This window comes from Arvicanthis niloticus, chromosome 18 (genome assembly GCF_011762505.2).
Source record: "Arvicanthis niloticus isolate mArvNil1 chromosome 18, mArvNil1.pat.X, whole genome shotgun sequence".
NCBI lineage: Eukaryota > Metazoa > Chordata > Mammalia > Rodentia > Muridae > Arvicanthis > Arvicanthis niloticus.
The window spans coordinates 50,226,325-50,245,669 of NC_047675.1; the positions used below are offsets into that span (position 1 = coordinate 50,226,325).

Consider the following 19,345-nt stretch of genomic DNA (forward strand, 5'->3'; position numbering starts at 1 on the left):
AGCTCACTAGGCTGTACATGTTCAGGTTACTTTCTTTGCTAAAGGATGGAGAACAATATCAGAAGGGAATGTCAAGTTCTAGCTCCAAGCTTCTATGAATCAGGCAGGTTTCCCAGGAGTCTTTGTTTCTCTCTCAGCCAACACCTGGGCCCTTCCCTTGGTACTTCCAATTTGCCACTCCGTAATTATAGCTATAGAAGGCCACATCTTTCAGACCAATATCAGCAGAGAACTGTTCACTTTATTAGGTACGAGGATAATATTTTGAGTTGGCAAGAAGGGCTTTGTCTGTTCTTTTACAGGAGGAATTGCTAAATAAGGTGTTGGTAAAGGGTTCTAACAATATCTTCCATTGTCAGCCATGCTGGTGGCGGTGCCCTGGGTAACGAGGACCTGGAGACAGGCTGGGGTTACTAAAGCGTAGTCAGTACATGGAGAGTTAGCATTGCCGAGACTTGGACTTGGTAATAAAAATAAAATATATTTGCCCATCCAGCGCAAGCTCAGGCGATAGGGTCTCTGAATTTTACCCCAACATTCAGATGGAGGGATCGTTTCCTGTCTGGGCTAAACTGAAATGCAAAGGGATCACCTTCCTCTGACCATCTTTAAGGACCATCTTTAAGGGCAGTGACGTTTTCTCCTCGGAGGCGGTCACTCTGGAACTCTCCCCAGGAGAAAAGAACAAGGTTATCCTGGTTCTTGACTTTTCTCCCGGGCGAGCGGCTTTGGTGCGTGCATGAGGCTGCAGTACCACGCTCGTCTACCAGAGGCAGTAGCGCCAGACTGCGTGCGTCGGGCTCCAAGCAAGCGTCTCTCATCGCCAACAGTGCGCAGCCGCCCGCGGCGCTCGTCTATTGGCTGCCGCTCGCCGCTGCCCTGCTGGCGGAAGCGGAAGTGGAGCTGGGACGGTTGGGGGCGGGGCTGCCGCGTCCCCTGCGGTCTTGGCGTTGAGAGGCAGTGGCTGGCGTGATGGAGAAACGCAGGATGAACCTGCCCACCGGGCCGGACACGCTGTGCTTCGATAAGGACGAGTTCATGAAGGTGAGGGCACCTGGCAGATCCGCCGCCGAGTTGCCCGACGCTCAGGCCCTGCGGTTCCCAGAGGCTCCGGCCGGTGTCAGGGACGCGGGATGGAAGGTGGCGGGGGTGTCCAGGCTGAAATCGCTTTGACATTGAAGGGAGCCTGACAGCCTCGCCACCCTGCAGCCCAGCAGCGACTCTGCTTACAAATCCAAACCGAAAAGACTTCGCTGATAGCTTTTCACCAAGCAGGCACAGCCTCCGAACGGCTCAGGCTTTGAGCCGAAACTGAAGGAGCTTGGCCTGTTAATTGCACCTCTCCGCTGTTGTCACTTAACAATCCCAAACATATCTACACCCAGTTTCTTTCTTGAGTCAGGGAGGGTTTTGAGGTGTAGCCCAGGCAGGTCTCCATGCTCCTGTCTCAAGCCTTCCACGGGCTGAGATAATATTAAGCAAATGAGTGTAGGTATTACAGAATAGTGTGTGTGTTGTGTGTTTGTTTGCATGTGTGCACCCTGCTCCCCTTTCCCGTGGTAATTTTTCCCTCTGAATTAACTGGCCTATCTCTGTTTTGGTATTTGCATTTAGGTTACATGACCAAAGAAAGCGCTGAGGTTTTGGTGTTTGGTTTTAATTTATATGTATCTACCTTACTGTGCCCACATAGGTTTTCATGTATGTGAAAGGCTTTTCTAGAGCTAGGGATGAAGTACTGTGTGTGTGTGTGTGTGTGTGTGTGTGTGTGTGTGTGTTTGCCTTCCTGAGTTTATGTGCACACTGTGTGCAGAGGCCCCCAGATTCCCTAGAACTGGAATTACAAGTGGTTGTGAGTTGCCATGTGGGTGCTGGGAGCCAAACTCTGGTCCTCTGTAAAAGTAGTAAGCACTGTTAACTGCTGAGCCATCTCCAGCCCCAACAAATGAATTCAAATGGCATACTTGAAGGACTGCTTCAGAAAGCCCCTGTTCCATCCCGTGACTTATGGATACCTTGGAAAGAGGGTAAAGAGAGCAGAAGGTGCACATCGGGCACAGGCATCGGAGGAAGAAAGCTTGCCCAGGGAGCATGGTCTGTTTTGACTTTAGGTGAGAAAACTCACTGCATTCACCGTTTAACTGGGACCTCCTGCATGCCTAGTGCCAGCAGCCTTTCTGGGCCATTGCCTCAGGCTTGGGCATTGCCTGTGACTTCCTCACTCACACTGACTTAATGGCTCTGTTAAATGCAGGGTCTAAGAGTAGATGACACAAACGGAGAATAGTTAGGCAAGCAACATGAGCCAACTGGGGACGGAATGGCCGGCCTGCTCCGTGCGCTTTCATGCAGTCAGCTCTCTGAGTGGGCCACGCAGTTTGTAGTTCTGCTGATGTGACCAGTTCAGTTCGATTGTAGAGGAGACGACATGGAGCAGCCATTGTGCGTAATGTTGGTTTTTCTAGGTGGAGCCAGAAATTAAGGTCCTGTGTTATTTGCACTTCCTTTAAAGAAACGTTTTATGAGTTAGTTTGGTGGCAGAAAGGACAGGAGGAGTGCCTGTTATCCAAACTGTATGTGTGTTTGTATTTTATTCAACATATGTTTCAGTGGCACAGGGGTCTGTGTCTTCTTCTTCACAAGGTTAGGGTGTCAGATGTGCACTAGGAGAGTGAGGCTACTCGGACTGCAGGCGTTTGGTTAGAAGTGCGTTATCTTGCCAAGAGGATGACAACCTCCCGAGTGGTGGTAGCAGTTGTTTGCTCACTTGTTGGCCACCCTACTGTGTGCCAACTACAAGTCTAGATTTGAAGAGCCAAGGGCAGAAAGGCGGGGCTTGCCTGTTGAGCATGATGAAGCATGTGTGGGTTCAGAAGCTGAGCTTGGTCAGTGGTGGTTGGAGTGCAGAGGGATGTCAGGACCCAGACTGGAAATACAGGTGGGTCAGGATGGGAAGTGCAGTGTGCCCCGAGTGTCCTGCGAGGGATTTATGCTCCACCCAGGGCTCTTCATGAAGCCGAGGTCACCTTTAAACGGGAACTTACAGGATTTTATATCATTGTATCAGAAGGAGCTGGGGCTGGAGAGATGGCTCAGCGGTTAAGAGCACTGACTGCTCTTGCAGAGGACCTGAGTTCAATTCCCAGCAACCACATGGTGGCTCACAACCATCTGTAAGGGGATCTGATGCCCTCTTCTGGTGTGTCTGAAGACAGCTACAGTGTGCTCATATATACATAAAAAGAAATAAATCTTTAATATATATATATATATATATATAAAAGATTTATTTATATATGTATATATATTAATAAATCTTTAATATATATATTAAAGATTTATTTATATATGTATATATATTGCATATATATATATATTGCTTTAAAATTATTTTTAAAAAGAAGGAGCCAGTGAAGCAGGTAAGAAGGTGTTGGTAGTAGAAGGCAGTATTTCTGACAGAGGTCAGACCGCTTGCTTGGGCACGCTGACATCACATCCTTCCCTTCTGTCAGCACATGACGTCATTCCTGTTCAGGAAACACAGAACATCCTCCCCTTGCTGATGACAGCACCAGTCTGGCATCTGTATGTTCCCTCCTTGTGGCTGCTGCGGCCTGCCCCGGGGCTGTGCCATCAGCTGCCCTGAGACTCTGCTTCTACATTCACAGGCCTGATGGTCTCTGCTACGCCTTCCCTGGTTCTAGCCTTCTCCCTTCTCTCCCTGTCACTCACAGCATCTGGCTGGAGAGTTGTTACTGCTGTTTCACTGTGTTCTGTTCTCAGTCCTAGGACCAAATACCTGACAGAAAGCACCTCAGAGAAGGGTTTGTTTCAGCTTACGGTTTGAGGGACTACAGCCAGACTATCATGGCAGAAAGGAATGGGGACGGAGTTTCAGGCCTCTCGTTGGTCTCTTCGCACTTGCAGCTAGGGAGCAGAAAGTGATGGATACTAATGCCGACCTCACTTTCTAGAAACCCCTCACAGAGATGCCCCGACATTTGTCTCCAGAGTGAGTCTCATCCTGTCAAGCTGACAGGACCAACCGTCATGCTCATCTTCCCTCATGAGATCCCAGCAGGTGGTCCTTGCCCCTTCATCCCCTCACATCTCTGGCAGTCACCTGGATACTACTTTTGCTTGACAAGCAGACTGGAAGCTCTTTTCCTTTTCTCTCTTTTTCTTTTCCCTTTTAAACAGTAATTTGCTGTCTAGCCCAAGCTGGCCTTGAACTCTTGATCCTGCTACCTTAGTGAACTAAGTTACTACTGATTTTTTAGCCTTTTGGCTACAGACAAGGCTAGAACCAAGCTACTTAGAATATCTTTGATTCTACACCGAGTAGCTCTGCTGTGACAACCAGCAAGCCTAAATAAAAGTCACTTGGAATAAGACCCTTAGTTCACGTGTCAGATGTCTTGTCCAAGGTCATGTACCTACTTAACACTTGGCTGGGGTTGTGGACCGTCTTCTCCCCAAGCATCTGGCTGTGGCTACAGAAGGAGAAGCAGGTGGCTTCTGTGAATGACTGAGGTGGTTTGGTCTGGAGGAAGTCTTTTTGTCTAGATGATCATGGAGGGTATTTGGTTGGCTCATTGAATTGTTAACCAGTACCTGAAGAAGTGGTGTGTGCAGACCTTAGTATTTTAGTTTAAAATGTATGACTCTGAGGTCACTCTGCTGGCTCCATTTCGGGATGTTCTCTTCTGTGCTCACTTTGTTTCTCTCGGTGGTGGGAGAACCTGTGGGCATTTGCAAAGGGTCTGCTGCAGAGTCTTCTGGATTTGTGGTTTTCCCACCCCATCCTGCTGGGTTAACGCCACCCTTACGTAATTCAGTAAAAAGTGGTCTCAGCAAATCGCCTGTTTCCAGCCACTCCACAGCTCTGCTTTACATCTCATGGAAACGAACGCTTCTTTCCAATCACACTCCGGGTTTATACACTGTTAACGGAATTATGCAGTCATAACAACGCGTTCTGGGGACTTGATCTTGCCTTAACAAGTTTGGGAACCGTTACACTAGATGGAGCAGGTGAAATAGACAGTAACCTGCTGGCTGTAGGTCCATCAGCCTACCAGGAGCTTCTGATGCTAGGAGGATGTGGCTGAGAGCCTGGGTGGCCTGAGAAACTGCGGCGGGAAGTGCTGGGCTCCATGCCTGTTCCACGGAAGCCCATGCTGTGGACACTTGAGTGCACACTCAGTGTTACAGGAGACACCAGAGGTGCTTCTGGGGGAAGAGTTAGGTGCATGTGTCACATGTGCATGCGAACCACAATGGCAAGTGTATATCTCATAAAGCACAAACATTTCACTTTCTTTTTTCTTTCTTTACTGGGTTCATAGTCTATTGGCTACTCTTTTTCCACTGAACATTTAATACTTTTAGAGTTAAGGGAAGAAAGCTGTTTCTGTCTTTAGAAGAGCCTTAACTGAATCGTGTCCATTTAGAAACTTAAGGTCCCTGTAGAATGAGATCACAAGATGGCCGCCCTGGCCCTGTGGGCACCTGTGTGAGTGACAGGCCCTGTGAGTGGTAGACTGTCCCCTCCTCCTGTCTTCATGTGTCACTCACTTGGCTTTTCTGCTCATTCCAGGAGGATTTCGATGTGGACCATTTTGTGTCTGACTGCAGGAAGCGGGTGCAGCTGGAGGAGCTGAGGGACGACCTGGAGCTGTACTACAAGCTGCTGAAGACGGCCATGGTGGAGCTCATCAACAAGGACTACGCCGACTTTGTCAACCTCTCAACAAACCTGGTGAGCGTCCCCCACTTCCCCGCCAGTGGTGCGACATGAAGGTCCTCTCTCCCGAGGGCCGGTACTTACAGTGCAGCATTGTGGAAACCATGTAGTTGCAGGGTTCAAGCACTCGGTGACATCAGTCGGGCACAGAGGAGCTGTTGATTAGTTCTTGCTGACATAGAACTGTGTGGCTTTACAACTCTCTTTGTACTTTTGGCTTTCCTGAGATGGGTTTTTATGTGCTCTTGTTGAGGCAGAGTTTCTCTATAGCCCTGGCTGCCCTGGCACTCTGCGTATACACCGTGCTGGTCTGAAACTCAGAGATCCTCCTGCCTCTACTTCCCAAGTACTGGAGTAAAGGTGTGTGCTACCATACCTGACTTCTGAGACAGGGTCTTAATCTGTTGTCCTGGCTGTCCTGGAACTTACCGTGTAGCCGAGGCTGGTCACAAACTTGCACACAGTTGCCTCTTGCCTCTGTCTCTGGAGTGCTGGGTTATAGGTGTTCATTACCGTGCTGGCTTGATTATTCTTGAGTTTGTGTTGGGTATTAGCTGTGAGCGTGGTAAAGGGAGGGGCAGCAAGAGGCCATTTTTATTAGATCCTGATAGGTTTTCAGGAAGTCCCGTTGGTTAGGTTATTGTGCCAGAGCACATGACAGCCATTCTTGGGGAGAGCCTACTCCCTGGCGTGACACATGCTCATGCAGCAGGGAGCAGTAGCAGTGATCTGCAGGAGGCTGGCCTTCATGAGCAGGGAGGATCGTGCCAGCAGCTGGGCAGAGCAGCATGCGGACGCTTGATTTTAATACGCTCAAAGAGTTCTTTTTTTTTTTTTTTTTTAAGTCTTATTCATATTTTAATTTACTTTTTAAGTGTTTGTCCTAAGAAATATAGAAAGCACAACCTCTAGGAATCTTAAGAAACATGAAAATGAATGAACTGTGTTTGCTTTGTGAACGTACTTTAGTTATTAAGGTGACTGTTCCAGTAGTAGACTTAGAAACTTGAAGATTATTTCCCTGCATATAATTTGGATATTCCCCGAGAGTTATCGGATTTAGGTGAGATTCTCTTTATCAGACTCTGGCAACAGCCAATTGAAAACCATCATGTTCAGATTACAGTCACTGTACTTGATGTGGCCGCCAGGCCTTAGCGGTGAGCACTTGTCCTCAGCTCACCCCAACATCACAAAACCCCCAAATCTTCCAAAGATAACTTGTATGTAAGGAGGCTTGCATATGACCTCCTTCTTCTCAGACTTCAGGGGTAGCCATACCCTGCCAACAGCGGCCATGGGCACGTAGATCGTTACACTGGATTAGGACTGATGATTTTGAGCTGTCTTGATTTTGCCTCTAGGTTGGCATGGACAGAGCCCTCAACCAACTTTCTGTGCCTTTGGGACAATTACGAGAAGAGGTTCTGGTAAGTTCCTCATGGTTACTAACTGGTCTGTTATAAAGCACGATGCTCCTGTCTGCTTAGCAATCCAAGATTCTGGTCTGTCTGTTGGTCCTCATGGTCAGTCGTTTTAGTTTTCATCTCAAACATTGCCCATAAATGCTTCTCTGTCTTAGCATGTGATATTACTGTCTGCAGCATGCCTGAGGGCAGAGTCTCCAAGTGCATGGCTTTAAAATGGCCGACAGCTCAGCCTGTTAGTGACCAGCCACCTGGCTTGTATCCTAAGTATTTGTTATTTTATAAGTATTTTCCCAGATGATAAATGGTGTGTGGTTAGGGTCCTAGCCAACAAAGCTCTTTAAACTCCAAGCAACTGAAGGAAGACACCAGTTTAACAGAATACCCTATGCACAAGAATTTAAATGTTTCTCTGATGTACTGTGTGGCACAAGAAAGCCACCAGGGGTAGACTTCTGGGTGAGCGTTACAGTGTGGAGGTTGGTGTCACCCTGTTCTTTGCCTGCTGGTTCATCCCATGGTTCATCCCACAGTCTCAGGTCCCCTGACTGCTAGGCCCTTTGGTCCTGTGAGGTTTTCACATGCTTGGTGTTCTGTACCTTGTGTGTGTCACCTTGATGGTGAAAAGCCTTAAACCATGTCTGAACATGTGACATGTGTGTATAGTATTGGGGAAATAGTGCCCATGTCAGGCGTCCTTAAGACAGGAGACAGGCAGGAGGAGGCCTGCATGCCACCTGAGCTTGGCTTGGAGCTCATGAGGAGCACTTCTGAGTTACTCTTCACAGAATGAAAGCGAAAGATTCTGTGGCCCACTGCTGGGTTCCACATCCTTGGCTGCCTGGAGCTCCCATGTCCCCATCTCTCAGCTGTCTGTGGACTCTGCCAGCAGCCAGCTCTCATACCGACCTGTTCTCTGTTCTTCCTTCCCTCAGCCCTTCCCTCTGTCCCACTGTCTGCCTTGCCACCACATCCTAGACACATCAGCCAGACTCTGCTGGGTTTGCTGGCCTTTGAGATCCTGAGATGGGGAATTGTTGTTTGCCTCATCAGGAGCCAGTATTACAGAACTTTATAGCATTTAGAGAATTGACTTTTCTATAGAATGTTTGTGATTTCCCCACTTACCCTAGTCATCACCTTCACTCATGACTGTCTCCCACTGGGCCTAACTCAGCAGCTCCAGGATACGCTACTGTTTCTGTCCTTCTGGCCTCTTGTTCTAACTTCCCCATTCTTACCAGGCTTTTCCCATATTGCTCCAGTGGATTCTAGTCTGAAGAAGCCAACACCCACCCCCAACCCTTAAATTCTCCTTCTCTTCAAAGGGAAGCCTGCAGATGCCAGGATGTGCCTCTCCACCAGGTGTGGGGCTGTTCTCTCTGGACGTTTTGGGTTTTTTTTTAAAGATTTATTTATTTATTTTATGTATGTGAGTACGCTGTCGCTGTCTTCAGACACCCCAGAAGAGGGCATCGGATCCCATTACAGATGGTTGTGGGCCACCATGTGGTTGCTGGGAATTGAACTCAGGACCTCTGGTAGAGCAGTCAGTGCTCTTAACCACTGAGCCATCTCTCCAGCCCCTCTAGCCTTCTAAGGATCTCCCCTTGTGAGTGTTGCATATTTGCAAGGTCTCTCCCATATGGCACCCTCTTTAAATCCCAGATGCTCCCAAACACAGGCTTTGATTGTCCTTCCTCCACTGCAGCTGACTGTGGTGTCTCTTGTTTGTCACTTCTCTGGCAGTTAGTCTGCTGTGACCTTGGCTTTGTGTTTCACTGTGCCTCCATATCCTAGGTGCCTTACAGGGATGCATTCTATCCCATGCTTTGTAACTTTGTTGATATCTGAATATTGGCTTGGATATACTAAGTCTTATGAAATAGAATTGAATGTGTCAGCTTTATAATGTTACATTTAATATTTGCAAAACATTTTCCTTATTCTTTTCAAGAGTCTCAGGTCCTCTGTGAGTGAAGGAATTGTGGCAGTCGATGAGCGAATGTCTAAGCAAGAAGACATTAGGAAGAAGAAGGTGTGTTCTGCTGTCGACCTTGCTTCAGTCTAGTTCTTATCACCACTGTGGGGCCTGTGGTGCCCTCGCCCCAAGTACTCTGCTGAGCAGAATGATGACATCAGTGTTTATGCAGACGTCTTCCCATCGCTGGTCTCTCTGAGGAGAGAGGATATGTTAATGTTTTAAGGCAGCATGTTACGTGCCACAAACGCCCGTCCCCAGGCTGCTCATGGTCGTCAGTGAGGACGCCCTGAAGTAAGACAGCATTGCAGATGTCCCTGAGTGGTCACTAGCTTAAGTAAATTAGGTAGTAAAACTGAAGCTTAGCTCAGCGTGCCATTTGTCCCCAGCACAGAGGGTGTTCTTGTGCACTTTGAGAGATGGGAGCTCAGTGCCTGCCCGCAGCTCATCCTTTGGGCATCACCTCAGTGAACCCTGTGTCTCCCTCTGCCCCACTGTGGACATTTTTGTCAGTAGTAAGTGTGTTTATTGACTTGAAGATATAAGTTACCATGTTCATGTAGTTAGAGAAGATATATATATGATATATATATATATCATATATATATATATATAACTAACCATGGAAGTACATTTTAAGAAAATAAATGTAAGGGCTGGCAAGATGGCGCACCATCTTTTTTGTTGTTGTTGTTTAACTATGATAGAATTTTGAAATTCACCGTAGGAAAGCCAGAATTTACATCCTTGGGAATTGAGGATCTTGTAAGAATATGTAAAGTGTGTGATGTTGACCTTTGTCTCTCCTTTATTAAAATGAGGAAGTAAGTTAATTAAGATTCAGCAACCTGATAAGTGCCTCGTCTGGCTTGGTTTTTGTTTGCTGCCCTTTTATAGATGAGTGTGTTGAGACTTATACAAGTTATTCGATCGGTTGAAAAAATTGAAAAAATCTTAAACTCCCAAAGTTGTAAAGATGTATCTTCACATGAAGCCAGCAGGTAAGTGTTTTCACTGAGTACTTCACATCCAGTCTAAAACATATGAGGGGGACTCTTTTCTGGACAATAAAGAGAAAATCTGAGTGTAGTTTAGTATTTTTAAGTGATTCGGCCAGGTGTGGTGGCTCCTGCCTGTGACGCCAGCATTTGGGAGCTGGATGCTATGCTGAGGGACCAGTGGTGTTGACTTTGCTTTGCCTGCTCTGCACCCCATGGGGACAGTCCTTCCCAGCCTGTCCTCAGTCGGCACCTGACACAACCCCAGCTTCTTTCCTGGCCACCTGTTCTATTGCCCTTCCTCACATTCCTGCTCAGTCTAGGGCACAGTCTCAGAACTCTGCCCTTAGCACACACCGTGGGAGGCCTCTGTGATCTTACAAGGGACACTGAACTGTCCGCTGCCAGGAGCTCTTGCAGCCTCAGACTGGATCACTGTGACCCACCCAGGCCCTCCAGCTGCTCCTCAGACAATGCAGTCATGGAGGGGACACTGATGCTTGTATTTCTCCTCGCTCTGCCCAAGGCAGAAGAGCTCCACACAGGCCTTCCTCCTTATCTCAGGGAGTGAGTGCTTCTTCCTTCCCTGCTCTCCAGGGTGAAACAGCTTCCCCTTTCCTCATCTCTCATCTCTAGAACTGCCTGCTTCCCCCTGGTGCCAGCTTGGAGCCTTGGAGGAGCCATCCCCCAGTGTGCACAAGGCTGTCGCTGCAGGCTGATGCTGTGTCATTGCCACACATGCCTTCTTTCACTTTCTCCTCCATGCCAGATTTAGGCCTGCCGCCCACCCTGTCAGTCTGTGAATTCAAACCCCCAGGCCTCCCTTTCCATGACACGGTTCTCCAGACTTCCTGGAGTCTGCTGTGGCTCCAGTGTCCAGACCCCGTCCGTCCTCAGGGCTTCTTTCATTCTCGTCTCCCCATGACTGCCCAGTCCACTTGAAATGCATAAAGTATGGCCAGCTGGTGTGACTATGTAAGTGGAAGTAAAAGTTAAGTGTGGGGCTCGGTGACATTCCCCCTGTCATCTTGGAGACTGTTGATCTCTCCTGCTCTGGGAAGTTTCATGTGGTTCTGAATCCGAGTGTACAGACAAGACACACAGAAGTTACCACAGAAAGCCCCCCCTGCCCTCACCTCCCTGCTGCAGACCACCCAGCAGAAGCAGAAGCTGTTGGTTGACTTGAGCCCTTTCCTGTAGATTGTTGGGTCCCTGGCATCAGGGTCCAGTCCTCATTACCAGTGCCAGTTGCTGGCAGGTTCCCAATAAAGGTGCCAGGCAGTGCCCCTAGGGAAGAGTAGGCTTCCTGGTAACTACACGTGTGTCATTGTGCCTGCCTTGCTCTGTGCCACCTCTGGGAGTTTTGCTTAGCTCAGATCAACACTTGTCATTGTCACAGAGGGAAGGCAAGGGCATATTAGTGAACAGTTAGGCTGAGAAGTATTTAGACACCAGATAGAAGCAATCCAGGCTCCAGAAGAGCTGCAGACACTAGAGACAGGAGCATCTTCTGGGCAGCCTTTCTCCTCTGTGCTGAACTAGCTTTGATGGCACAGTCCAGGGTCAGTCTGTCCAATGGCCTCACCGCTGTTTCTCATGTCCTTTTGCTAGGGTCATCTTTCCTAGCCCAGCTCCTCCAATAAACCACACTGTCCCTTTCTACTCTCCCCCCTCGAATGGCATTGGTGCTTATAGCTCGTGGTAGGGGACTGGAGCTCACATTGTACTTTGTGCCAGATACTCGCTCAGTGGCTTCTCTCTAGGACCTGCAGCATACAGAGAATGTTCTTTTAGCTATTGGTCACATTACTGTAAGCTATTATTTAAATTGAAAGATATTTCAGAGGTTATATTTATTGCTACTAGATGGCCACCTTCACTAAAATGACAAAAGTATTAGGGGTTTAAGAAGTGTCAGAGGCAATTTAGAAGCAGGGACTTACGTGGATAATGAGAAGGTTGAGGGATCACGAAGCAGAGAGACACACAGTCAGAACAGGGGCAGTTGGGAGCAGGCCTTGGAGAGAGGTGACCTTGGAGAGAGGTGCTAGGACATGGCCCCCTGTGAAGCTGGCAGCCTTGAGGCATCGCCGGTGACGTGCGAGTTAACACTGGCCCACTGTGGCTGGGATGTTCTGGGCATGCCTATTGGGAGGAGATAGAGATGGCACAAAGATTGATTTTGACCTTGTGGCAAGGTGGCCACTGTCTCAGAGCTGGGCACCACTGTCTGAAAGCTGAACACTGCAGTTTGAACCCATATGGCCCGTCAGCTGCCGTGTTCTCTGGGAAGTCGGTGCCTTTGCAGCTTCATTCTCTGCTTGTCTCTCCCAGCCCACTCTTGACTGGACAGGTTTTGGAGAGAATTGCCACAGAATTTAACCAGCTTCAGTTTCATGCCGTGCAAAGCAAGGGCATGCCCCTTTTGGACAAAGTGAGACCCGTAAGTGTGGGTTGGGGCTGGGCTGTGGGCTGTAGAGACTCAGTCAATGCTTTTGTCTATCAGCGTGCCTGGCACCGACGTTGACCCCAGGCTTCGGTTTGGGCTTTGAGACTTCTATTCCCAGGTGTCAATCCCTACAGATTTTGTGAAAAGTCTAAGTCACACACTCCAAGTTGTAGGGTAGCCACTCTAAATCTGAGACCATATGGCACAGATGACATTGAATTTTCCCAAAACCCTAGACTGAGGTTTTTTTTTAACCATTTAGTGTGGCTGTGGGCGTGGGCGTGGGTGTGCTGGCATATCTGCAGATGTCCATAGAGTCCAGAAGAAGGTTTTAAGTGTCCTGAAACTGGAGTTAGAGGTGGATGTAAGTCACGCAGTGAGGGTACTGGGAGCTGAACTCTTCACATCTATAGTGTCTGTCAGAAACCAGTTTACCTTGTAACTTCAGAGAAAAGTGGCATTTCTCAATATGACAGTCTCTCCATAAATTCTTCTAGTGATCTACTTGGAGAACAGTTCATGGGAGGAGATTGGCTGTTACCCCAGGTGGGGTTTCTCCTAAATGTCCACGTACTGTCTTCTGTGGAGTTACGCACCAATGTGCATTGTACAGCCCTTTGGAGTTTGAGAGCCATTGAGCGTGAGCTTTCTGCTGTCCCCACAGCGCATAGCTGGCATCACTGCCATGCTGCAGCAGTCTCTGGAAGGCCTCCTGCTGGAAGGCTTGCAGACCTCAAACGTGGACATCGTCCGGCACTGCCTGCGTACCTATGCCACCATCGACAAGACGCGGGATGCAGAAGCTCTGGTCGGCCAGGTCCTGGTGAAGCCATATGTCAATGAGGTCTGTGCTGCTGGTGTAAGGGGTAGAGCTGGATACAGCAGAGATGCAAGGAGCTTGTTTGTGTGTGCATGTAGCAGAGGGTCCTGCTCACAGTTAGCAGTTGGAACTGAGTGCACTGATGGATATTCACAATGCAGCTTGGGTGTGTCTTCAGCTCTGCTGTCAGTTCCACCCCGAAAGAAGGCCTGGGTCAGAACCCATCAGCTCTGTTAACGTGGTACGCCGTGACCTTAAGTCACTAGAACACAGGCTCCCCACCGGTCCTATCGGTGAAATAGACTAAGCGATCAGCTGGTACAGAACAGCGTCCAGAGCGGTGAGACACTGCAGAAGGATGGGTGGGATACTCGCCCACAGCTCCTCAGGGAACAGAAGACTTTGGTCAAGGCTTGAGAAACAGGGAAGGTGGGGATGTTCAGAGATCGTCCTTCTCCTGTTGGGTCAGCTATCGGTAGGGGATGGTGTGTCCTGCTAGGAACTGTTAGCATCTGTGATGGCAGAGGGCTGGCCTGTCCTCCAGCCTGCCACTGTACACATTTGTCATTAAGTACAGAGATTAATTTTAATCCTGGGCAGCCTTAGAACTGCTAAAATGAGCTTTCAGCTTCCCGTGTTCTCCCTCGTTACACTCTGTAGTTGTCTGTGGAGGGAAGAGAACAAACTGTCAGCGGGACATCTCAGTCACAGAGACAAACCTGAGTCAGTCAGCGGGACATCTCAGTCACAGAGACAAGCCTGAGTCAGTCAGCGTGACGTCTCAGTCACAGAGACAAGCCTGAGTGTTTCACTCGACTGAGTCTGCAGTGCTGCCTGCCGTAAAGAAGTTTGGAGTTTGTGGTATACTGGGTACACTAGTTTGCTTTCTGTTGCTATGGTGATACACCATGATCAAAATCAACTCAAGGAAGAAAGAACTGTTTTAACATACAATTCCAGAGGGACAGAGTTCATGATGGCCGAGAGGACAGTGCGTGCTGGCAAGAGCAGGAGGATGGCTGCTTGCATTTTTATCCAGTACAGGAGGCAGAGAGCAGGAGCAGGAGATAGGGTGAGGCTGGAGCCCTCAAATGATGCCCACAATGAAATACGTCCTCCACAAGGCTCTGCCTCCGAGAACCGAGCACTCAAACATGAACCTGTGGCCAGCATTTCTCATTTACAGATACCACTGAGTAACTTGTAGCCTTCTGTCTTTTAAAAGTTAATGAATTTTTGTTAGGATTTGAGTTTCAATCTTATAGCCAAAAATAAAATATATACATGAAGTATATTTTTATTTCTCTGCCTCAGACCCTGTCCTAAGCCCAGTAGTGATAGGAGAGGCCAGGATTAGGCTGTAAGGAACTGAAATGAAATGGGCCCCTGCTCTGCCCTTGGCCTGTTCTGGGGGAAGCAGGTTCTTCAGCCTCAGGCCAGTCTCTGCCACCTAACCTCCTCCTTCCCTAGAGCTGTGGGTAAACATAGCAACTGGTTCTGAATGTGACCAGCATAGTCTTACTGATTAGAAAATACACAGCCAACCTGCATGTGAGGATCCACATCTAATCTACCAGCACTGGGAAGGCTGGGGCAGGCAGATCTCTGTGCGCTTGAGGCCAGCCTGATTTCCTTAGTGAGTTCCAGTCTAGCCACACAGTGAGAGCCTTAAAAAACAAAAACAAACAATAACAGCCGAACAGAAAGCGGCCCAAGTGTCCCTCCCACCTCTAGTGTCTAGTTCATGGTTCCTTTTGAATGCCATTTTTCAATAGTTTTCGTTTGTCCGTAGGTGATTGTTGAACAGTTTGTTGACTCTCATCCCAGTGGTCTTCAGCTCATGTACAACAAGCTTCTGGAATTCGTCCCTCACCACTGCCGCCTTCTCCGGGAAGTCACGGGAGGAGCTGTGTCAAGGTAAGCTAAAGGCCTCAGCCTGACCTGCACCCCAGGGCTGGCTCAGTGAGCAGGTCCTGTGTGTCACTGCTCCTCCCCTGCTGGCTGGAATGCAGCTCTGAGCTCAAGTGCAGGATGAAGCCAAGGCCCCTCCATACTCCTCCATGTTCCTTTTCTCAGCTGCCTTCCTCCCAAGTCCAGTTTAAACTGAAAGTGCATTCTTTTCATGGCCCACACCCCGTTCTGTATCCAGAACAGTTGTTTTCTGGTTTTGTGGTGCTGAGCTTAAACTCATGGCCATGTACATGGCAGGCAGAGCTGCCCCCAGTCCACAATTCACCTCAGGCTGTCCTTAGTTCTCCTCCCTTGGTCAGTTTCCATTCTTCAGTAAATACTGGTTTGATTTAACCATTGCTATCTGACTGTTCTGTGATCTGACTCAGGAGGATCCTGAGCAGGCTCCAGGCTCCAGGCCTCTTGGTTCCAGCCATAGACTTTCTCAGACCAGCGTACTGAGCCTTCTCCCAGTTCTCAGGACTTGGAAGTGCTCATGGGGACGGGGTAGCCCTCTTGGCACAGTGGAGAAGGCCTTAGCTGTCTGGTCCCGCACTGCCAGCTGACCTCTGCATACAGAACCCTCTTTGTGAGCTTGTGTGCTCTGAACTCAGTGCCAAGTTTTCAAATTAGAAATCCAGCACCTAGTGTAGGACACTAAGGAACAAAGCACACAGACTGACTTAGTGTCTTCTCAGTCAGGATTGGGACCAAGATTTTACATGAAATATAATAGAATTTCAGAGCTGAATCCACGTAAGCGTGTGAAACACTGATAAGTTAGTGAATTTATCTGCCTTATAGTAAGTTTCTTGAATGCAAGGGTTGCTTTCCTGTGGTATAAGGCTCCTGGTTTTGATGCCAAGTCTTGTTTTGTGGCCCAGCCTGGCCTTGAGTTTGTAACCCTTCTATCTCAGCCTCCCACGTGCTGAGGAAGCTGACCTGTGCCAATATTGGCTTATGGCTGCTGTTTCCCAAGCTGAGGGTTTGGGTGATGTCTGTGAGTAGGAGAGCTGTATCCTGACAGGGTGGGGGAGGGAGGGTGGGGGTGTCAGGATCCTGACAGGGTGGTGGAAGGGTGGTTGGGGGTGTCAGGGTCAGTGTAGCACTGAGACCCAGAAGTGAAATCGAAATAACCCAGACAGAACATACGGTCTTCAGAACAGTTCAAATAGATGAGGCTGAGGTTCTCTAAGTGAACACAGTGCAGAAAGTAGAAGCTGGGTGAACTGATCAACCCTGCCTCCTTGTTCCACAGTGAGAAAGGCACTGTCGTTCCTGGCTACGATTTCTTGGTGAATTCTGTGTGGCCAGAAATAGTTCGAGGACTGGAGGAAAAGCTACCCTCGCTCTTCAACCCTGGGGACCCCGATGCCTTTCACCAGGTAATGGCTTGTCATTTGAAAAGTGTCCTGTGCCTCAGAAAAATGGCAGTTTGATTGATGTAGTCTCAGGCTGCTGAAAGGCAAAACTGTTGTTTTGATTGTTGACGGAGTGTTCTTATTGGACACACACTGCTTCTCTCGAGTGTGGATATGATACTTGGAGGAATGAGAATGCTCTCATTTTATCTTAAGATTGCATTTCTATTTATCCGTATGTGTGAGTAGATGTATACTGTACTTGAGTACAGTATACAGAAGAAAGTTTCAGGCCCCCCAGGGCTGGAGTACAGTAGATTGTCAGTCTCATCGTGCATGTGCTGGGAACCAGACTCAGGCCCTCTACAAGAACCATATGCAGAGGACTGGAACGATGGCTCAGTGGTTAAGAACACTAGCTGCTCTTCAGAGAACAAGGATTAGGTTCCCGGCACCCACGTAGTGGCGTACAACTGCTTATAGGTCAGTTCCGGGGCATCTGAAGCCTCTCTGACTTCCTCAGGCACCAGACATGCAAGTGGCACAGATATGCATACAGGCAAAACATCCATACCATTAAAAAAGAGAGAAGAGAGCAGTATGCACAGCTAGCTACTGAGCTGTCTTTCCAGTCCACATTCTCATCTTAGATCGTGCTCATAATTCAGTCTAGAGGCCATGTATATAGATAACACACAACACTTTCTGCATTCCTTTAAAAAGTCTTAAGACTTCACAAAACTAATATCCATGCAATTGTTTTTCATGAGAACTCGGCTGTGGGCTAGGTAAGAGCTCGCGGTGTGGGAAAGCGTGGGACCCTGAGTTCTGATTCTCAGCACCCCCACACGTGAGGTGTATACCACGGTGGGAAGGAAGAAGCTGTGCAGATCGCAGGAGCCCCACGTGTGCGCTGCACCACAGGTGTCGGAGCGTGGCGGTGGCTGCCGAGCCTGGTTTGACCGCTCTCCCTCATAAGCAGTATTTACTGTAGTCATGCGGCTCTAAAGGTGTGGTGGGCATGCTCGCCCCCTCTGCTCCAGCTCACTCCTGTGTTTACCTCCCCTCCTCTCCCGTTCCTCTCTCCTTTTCCTACCCTAGGCTTTCGAGGATTTTTTTTTTTCCTTTAGACGGATTTTTTTCCTTCTGCAGAGGCAGGTGTGTCCTCCCTCTTCACTCAGTAAACTTACAGAGGATTCGCATTCTGTGCCGTCTTCCTCAGTAGGATGTGAGCTCTGAGCTCCTGGTGCCGCTCCCTGCCACTTCCTGTGTGATGTGTTTAAAATAGGCATTTCCTGGTGTTTGGAGTCATCGCCCTGCAGACCCTCCCTCCCTGTTGTTGGCTGCTGCTCCCTGGGGGATGTCAGCACATTCTTTCTTCTTCCTAATTGCAGTCCTTGGAAGGTTCTGTAGCATCATTCTCAATCTGTGGGTCACAACCTGTTTGTGGGGGTCGAACGACCCTCTCACAGAGGTCACATGTCAGACATCCTGCATATCAGATATTTACATATGATTCATAACAGTAGCAAAATTACAGTGATGAAGTAACAACTAAATAATTTTATGGTTGAGGTCACCACAGCACGAGGAACCCCATTAAAGGGCCACAGCCTTAGGGAGGCTGAGAACCACTGCTTCGTAGTAAGGCTTACTGATGGCACATGTCATGTCTTTATAATAAAATCAGTTTATGTCTGTCGGCACATAATGACCTTGAGTTTCTTTGGGGAAGGTAGTTTGCTAAGAAGTCGACCTCTGCAGTTGGAGTGAAGACAAGTATTTTCATCCATTCTGGAGTGTTCGTGTGTGTTGTCTCCCCAGCGGTTACTTTGATTCCTCAGGCTCTTGGCCCTCCTCACCCCTGTGTGTTGCTGTGCTCCACGTGGTGCTCAGGACCTTCCCACAGGGCAGTGACCATCCCTTCAGTTGTGTCTGAACGGTCTCTGCTGAGTGTTCAGCGCTCGCTGGTTTTCTAATCTGCTCTATAATGTTAGTGCCTCCCGCGGTCTATAATGTTAGTACCTCCCACGGTCTATAATGTTAGTACCTCCCGCGGTCTATAATGTAAGTGCCTCCCGCGGTCTATAATGTTAGTACCTCCCGCGGTCTATAATGTTAGTGCCTCCCGCGGTCTATAATGTTAGTGCCTCCCACAGTCTATAATGTTAGTACCTCCCACGGTCTATAATGATGTTAGTACCTCCCGCGGTCTATAATGTTAGTACCTCCCACAGTCTATAATGTTAGTGCCTCCCACGGTCTATAATGTTAGTACCTCCCACGGTCTATAATGTTAGTGCCTCCCACGGTCTATAATGTTAGTGCCTCCCACGGTCTATAATGTTAGTACCTCCCACGGTCTATAATGATGTTAGTACCTCCCGCGGTCTATAATGTTAGTACCTCCCACGGTCTATAATGATGTTAGTACCTCCCGCGGTCTATAATGTTAGTACCTCCCACGGTCTATAATGATGTTAGTACCTCCCGCGGTCTATAATGTTAGTGCCTCCCGCGGTCTATAATGATGTTAGTACCTCCCACGGTCTATAATGTTAGTACCTCCCGCAGTCTATAATGTTAGTACCTCCCACGGTCTATAATGTTAGT

The 19,345-nt window shown here is 48.6% G+C and overlaps 1 protein-coding gene across 1 annotated transcript in view; it reads left to right on the forward strand.

Annotated features, from left to right (window-relative positions):
* The first annotated feature begins 891 nt into the window (after nt 1-891).
* Cog2 (component of oligomeric golgi complex 2) overlaps nt 892-19,345 on the forward strand; it is a 35,111-nt gene continuing 16,657 nt past the window's right edge. The window contains exons 1-9 of the mRNA XM_034522188.2: nt 892-1,044; nt 5,600-5,761; nt 7,111-7,176; nt 9,131-9,211; nt 10,052-10,155; nt 12,487-12,595; nt 13,266-13,445; nt 15,214-15,338; nt 16,630-16,756. Of these exons, the coding sequence (XP_034378079.1) occupies nt 973-1,044; nt 5,600-5,761; nt 7,111-7,176; nt 9,131-9,211; nt 10,052-10,155; nt 12,487-12,595; nt 13,266-13,445; nt 15,214-15,338; nt 16,630-16,756 (1,026 nt within the window). The 5' untranslated portion in view covers nt 892-972. The remainder of the gene's footprint in view (nt 1,045-5,599; nt 5,762-7,110; nt 7,177-9,130; nt 9,212-10,051; nt 10,156-12,486; nt 12,596-13,265; nt 13,446-15,213; nt 15,339-16,629; nt 16,757-19,345) is intronic.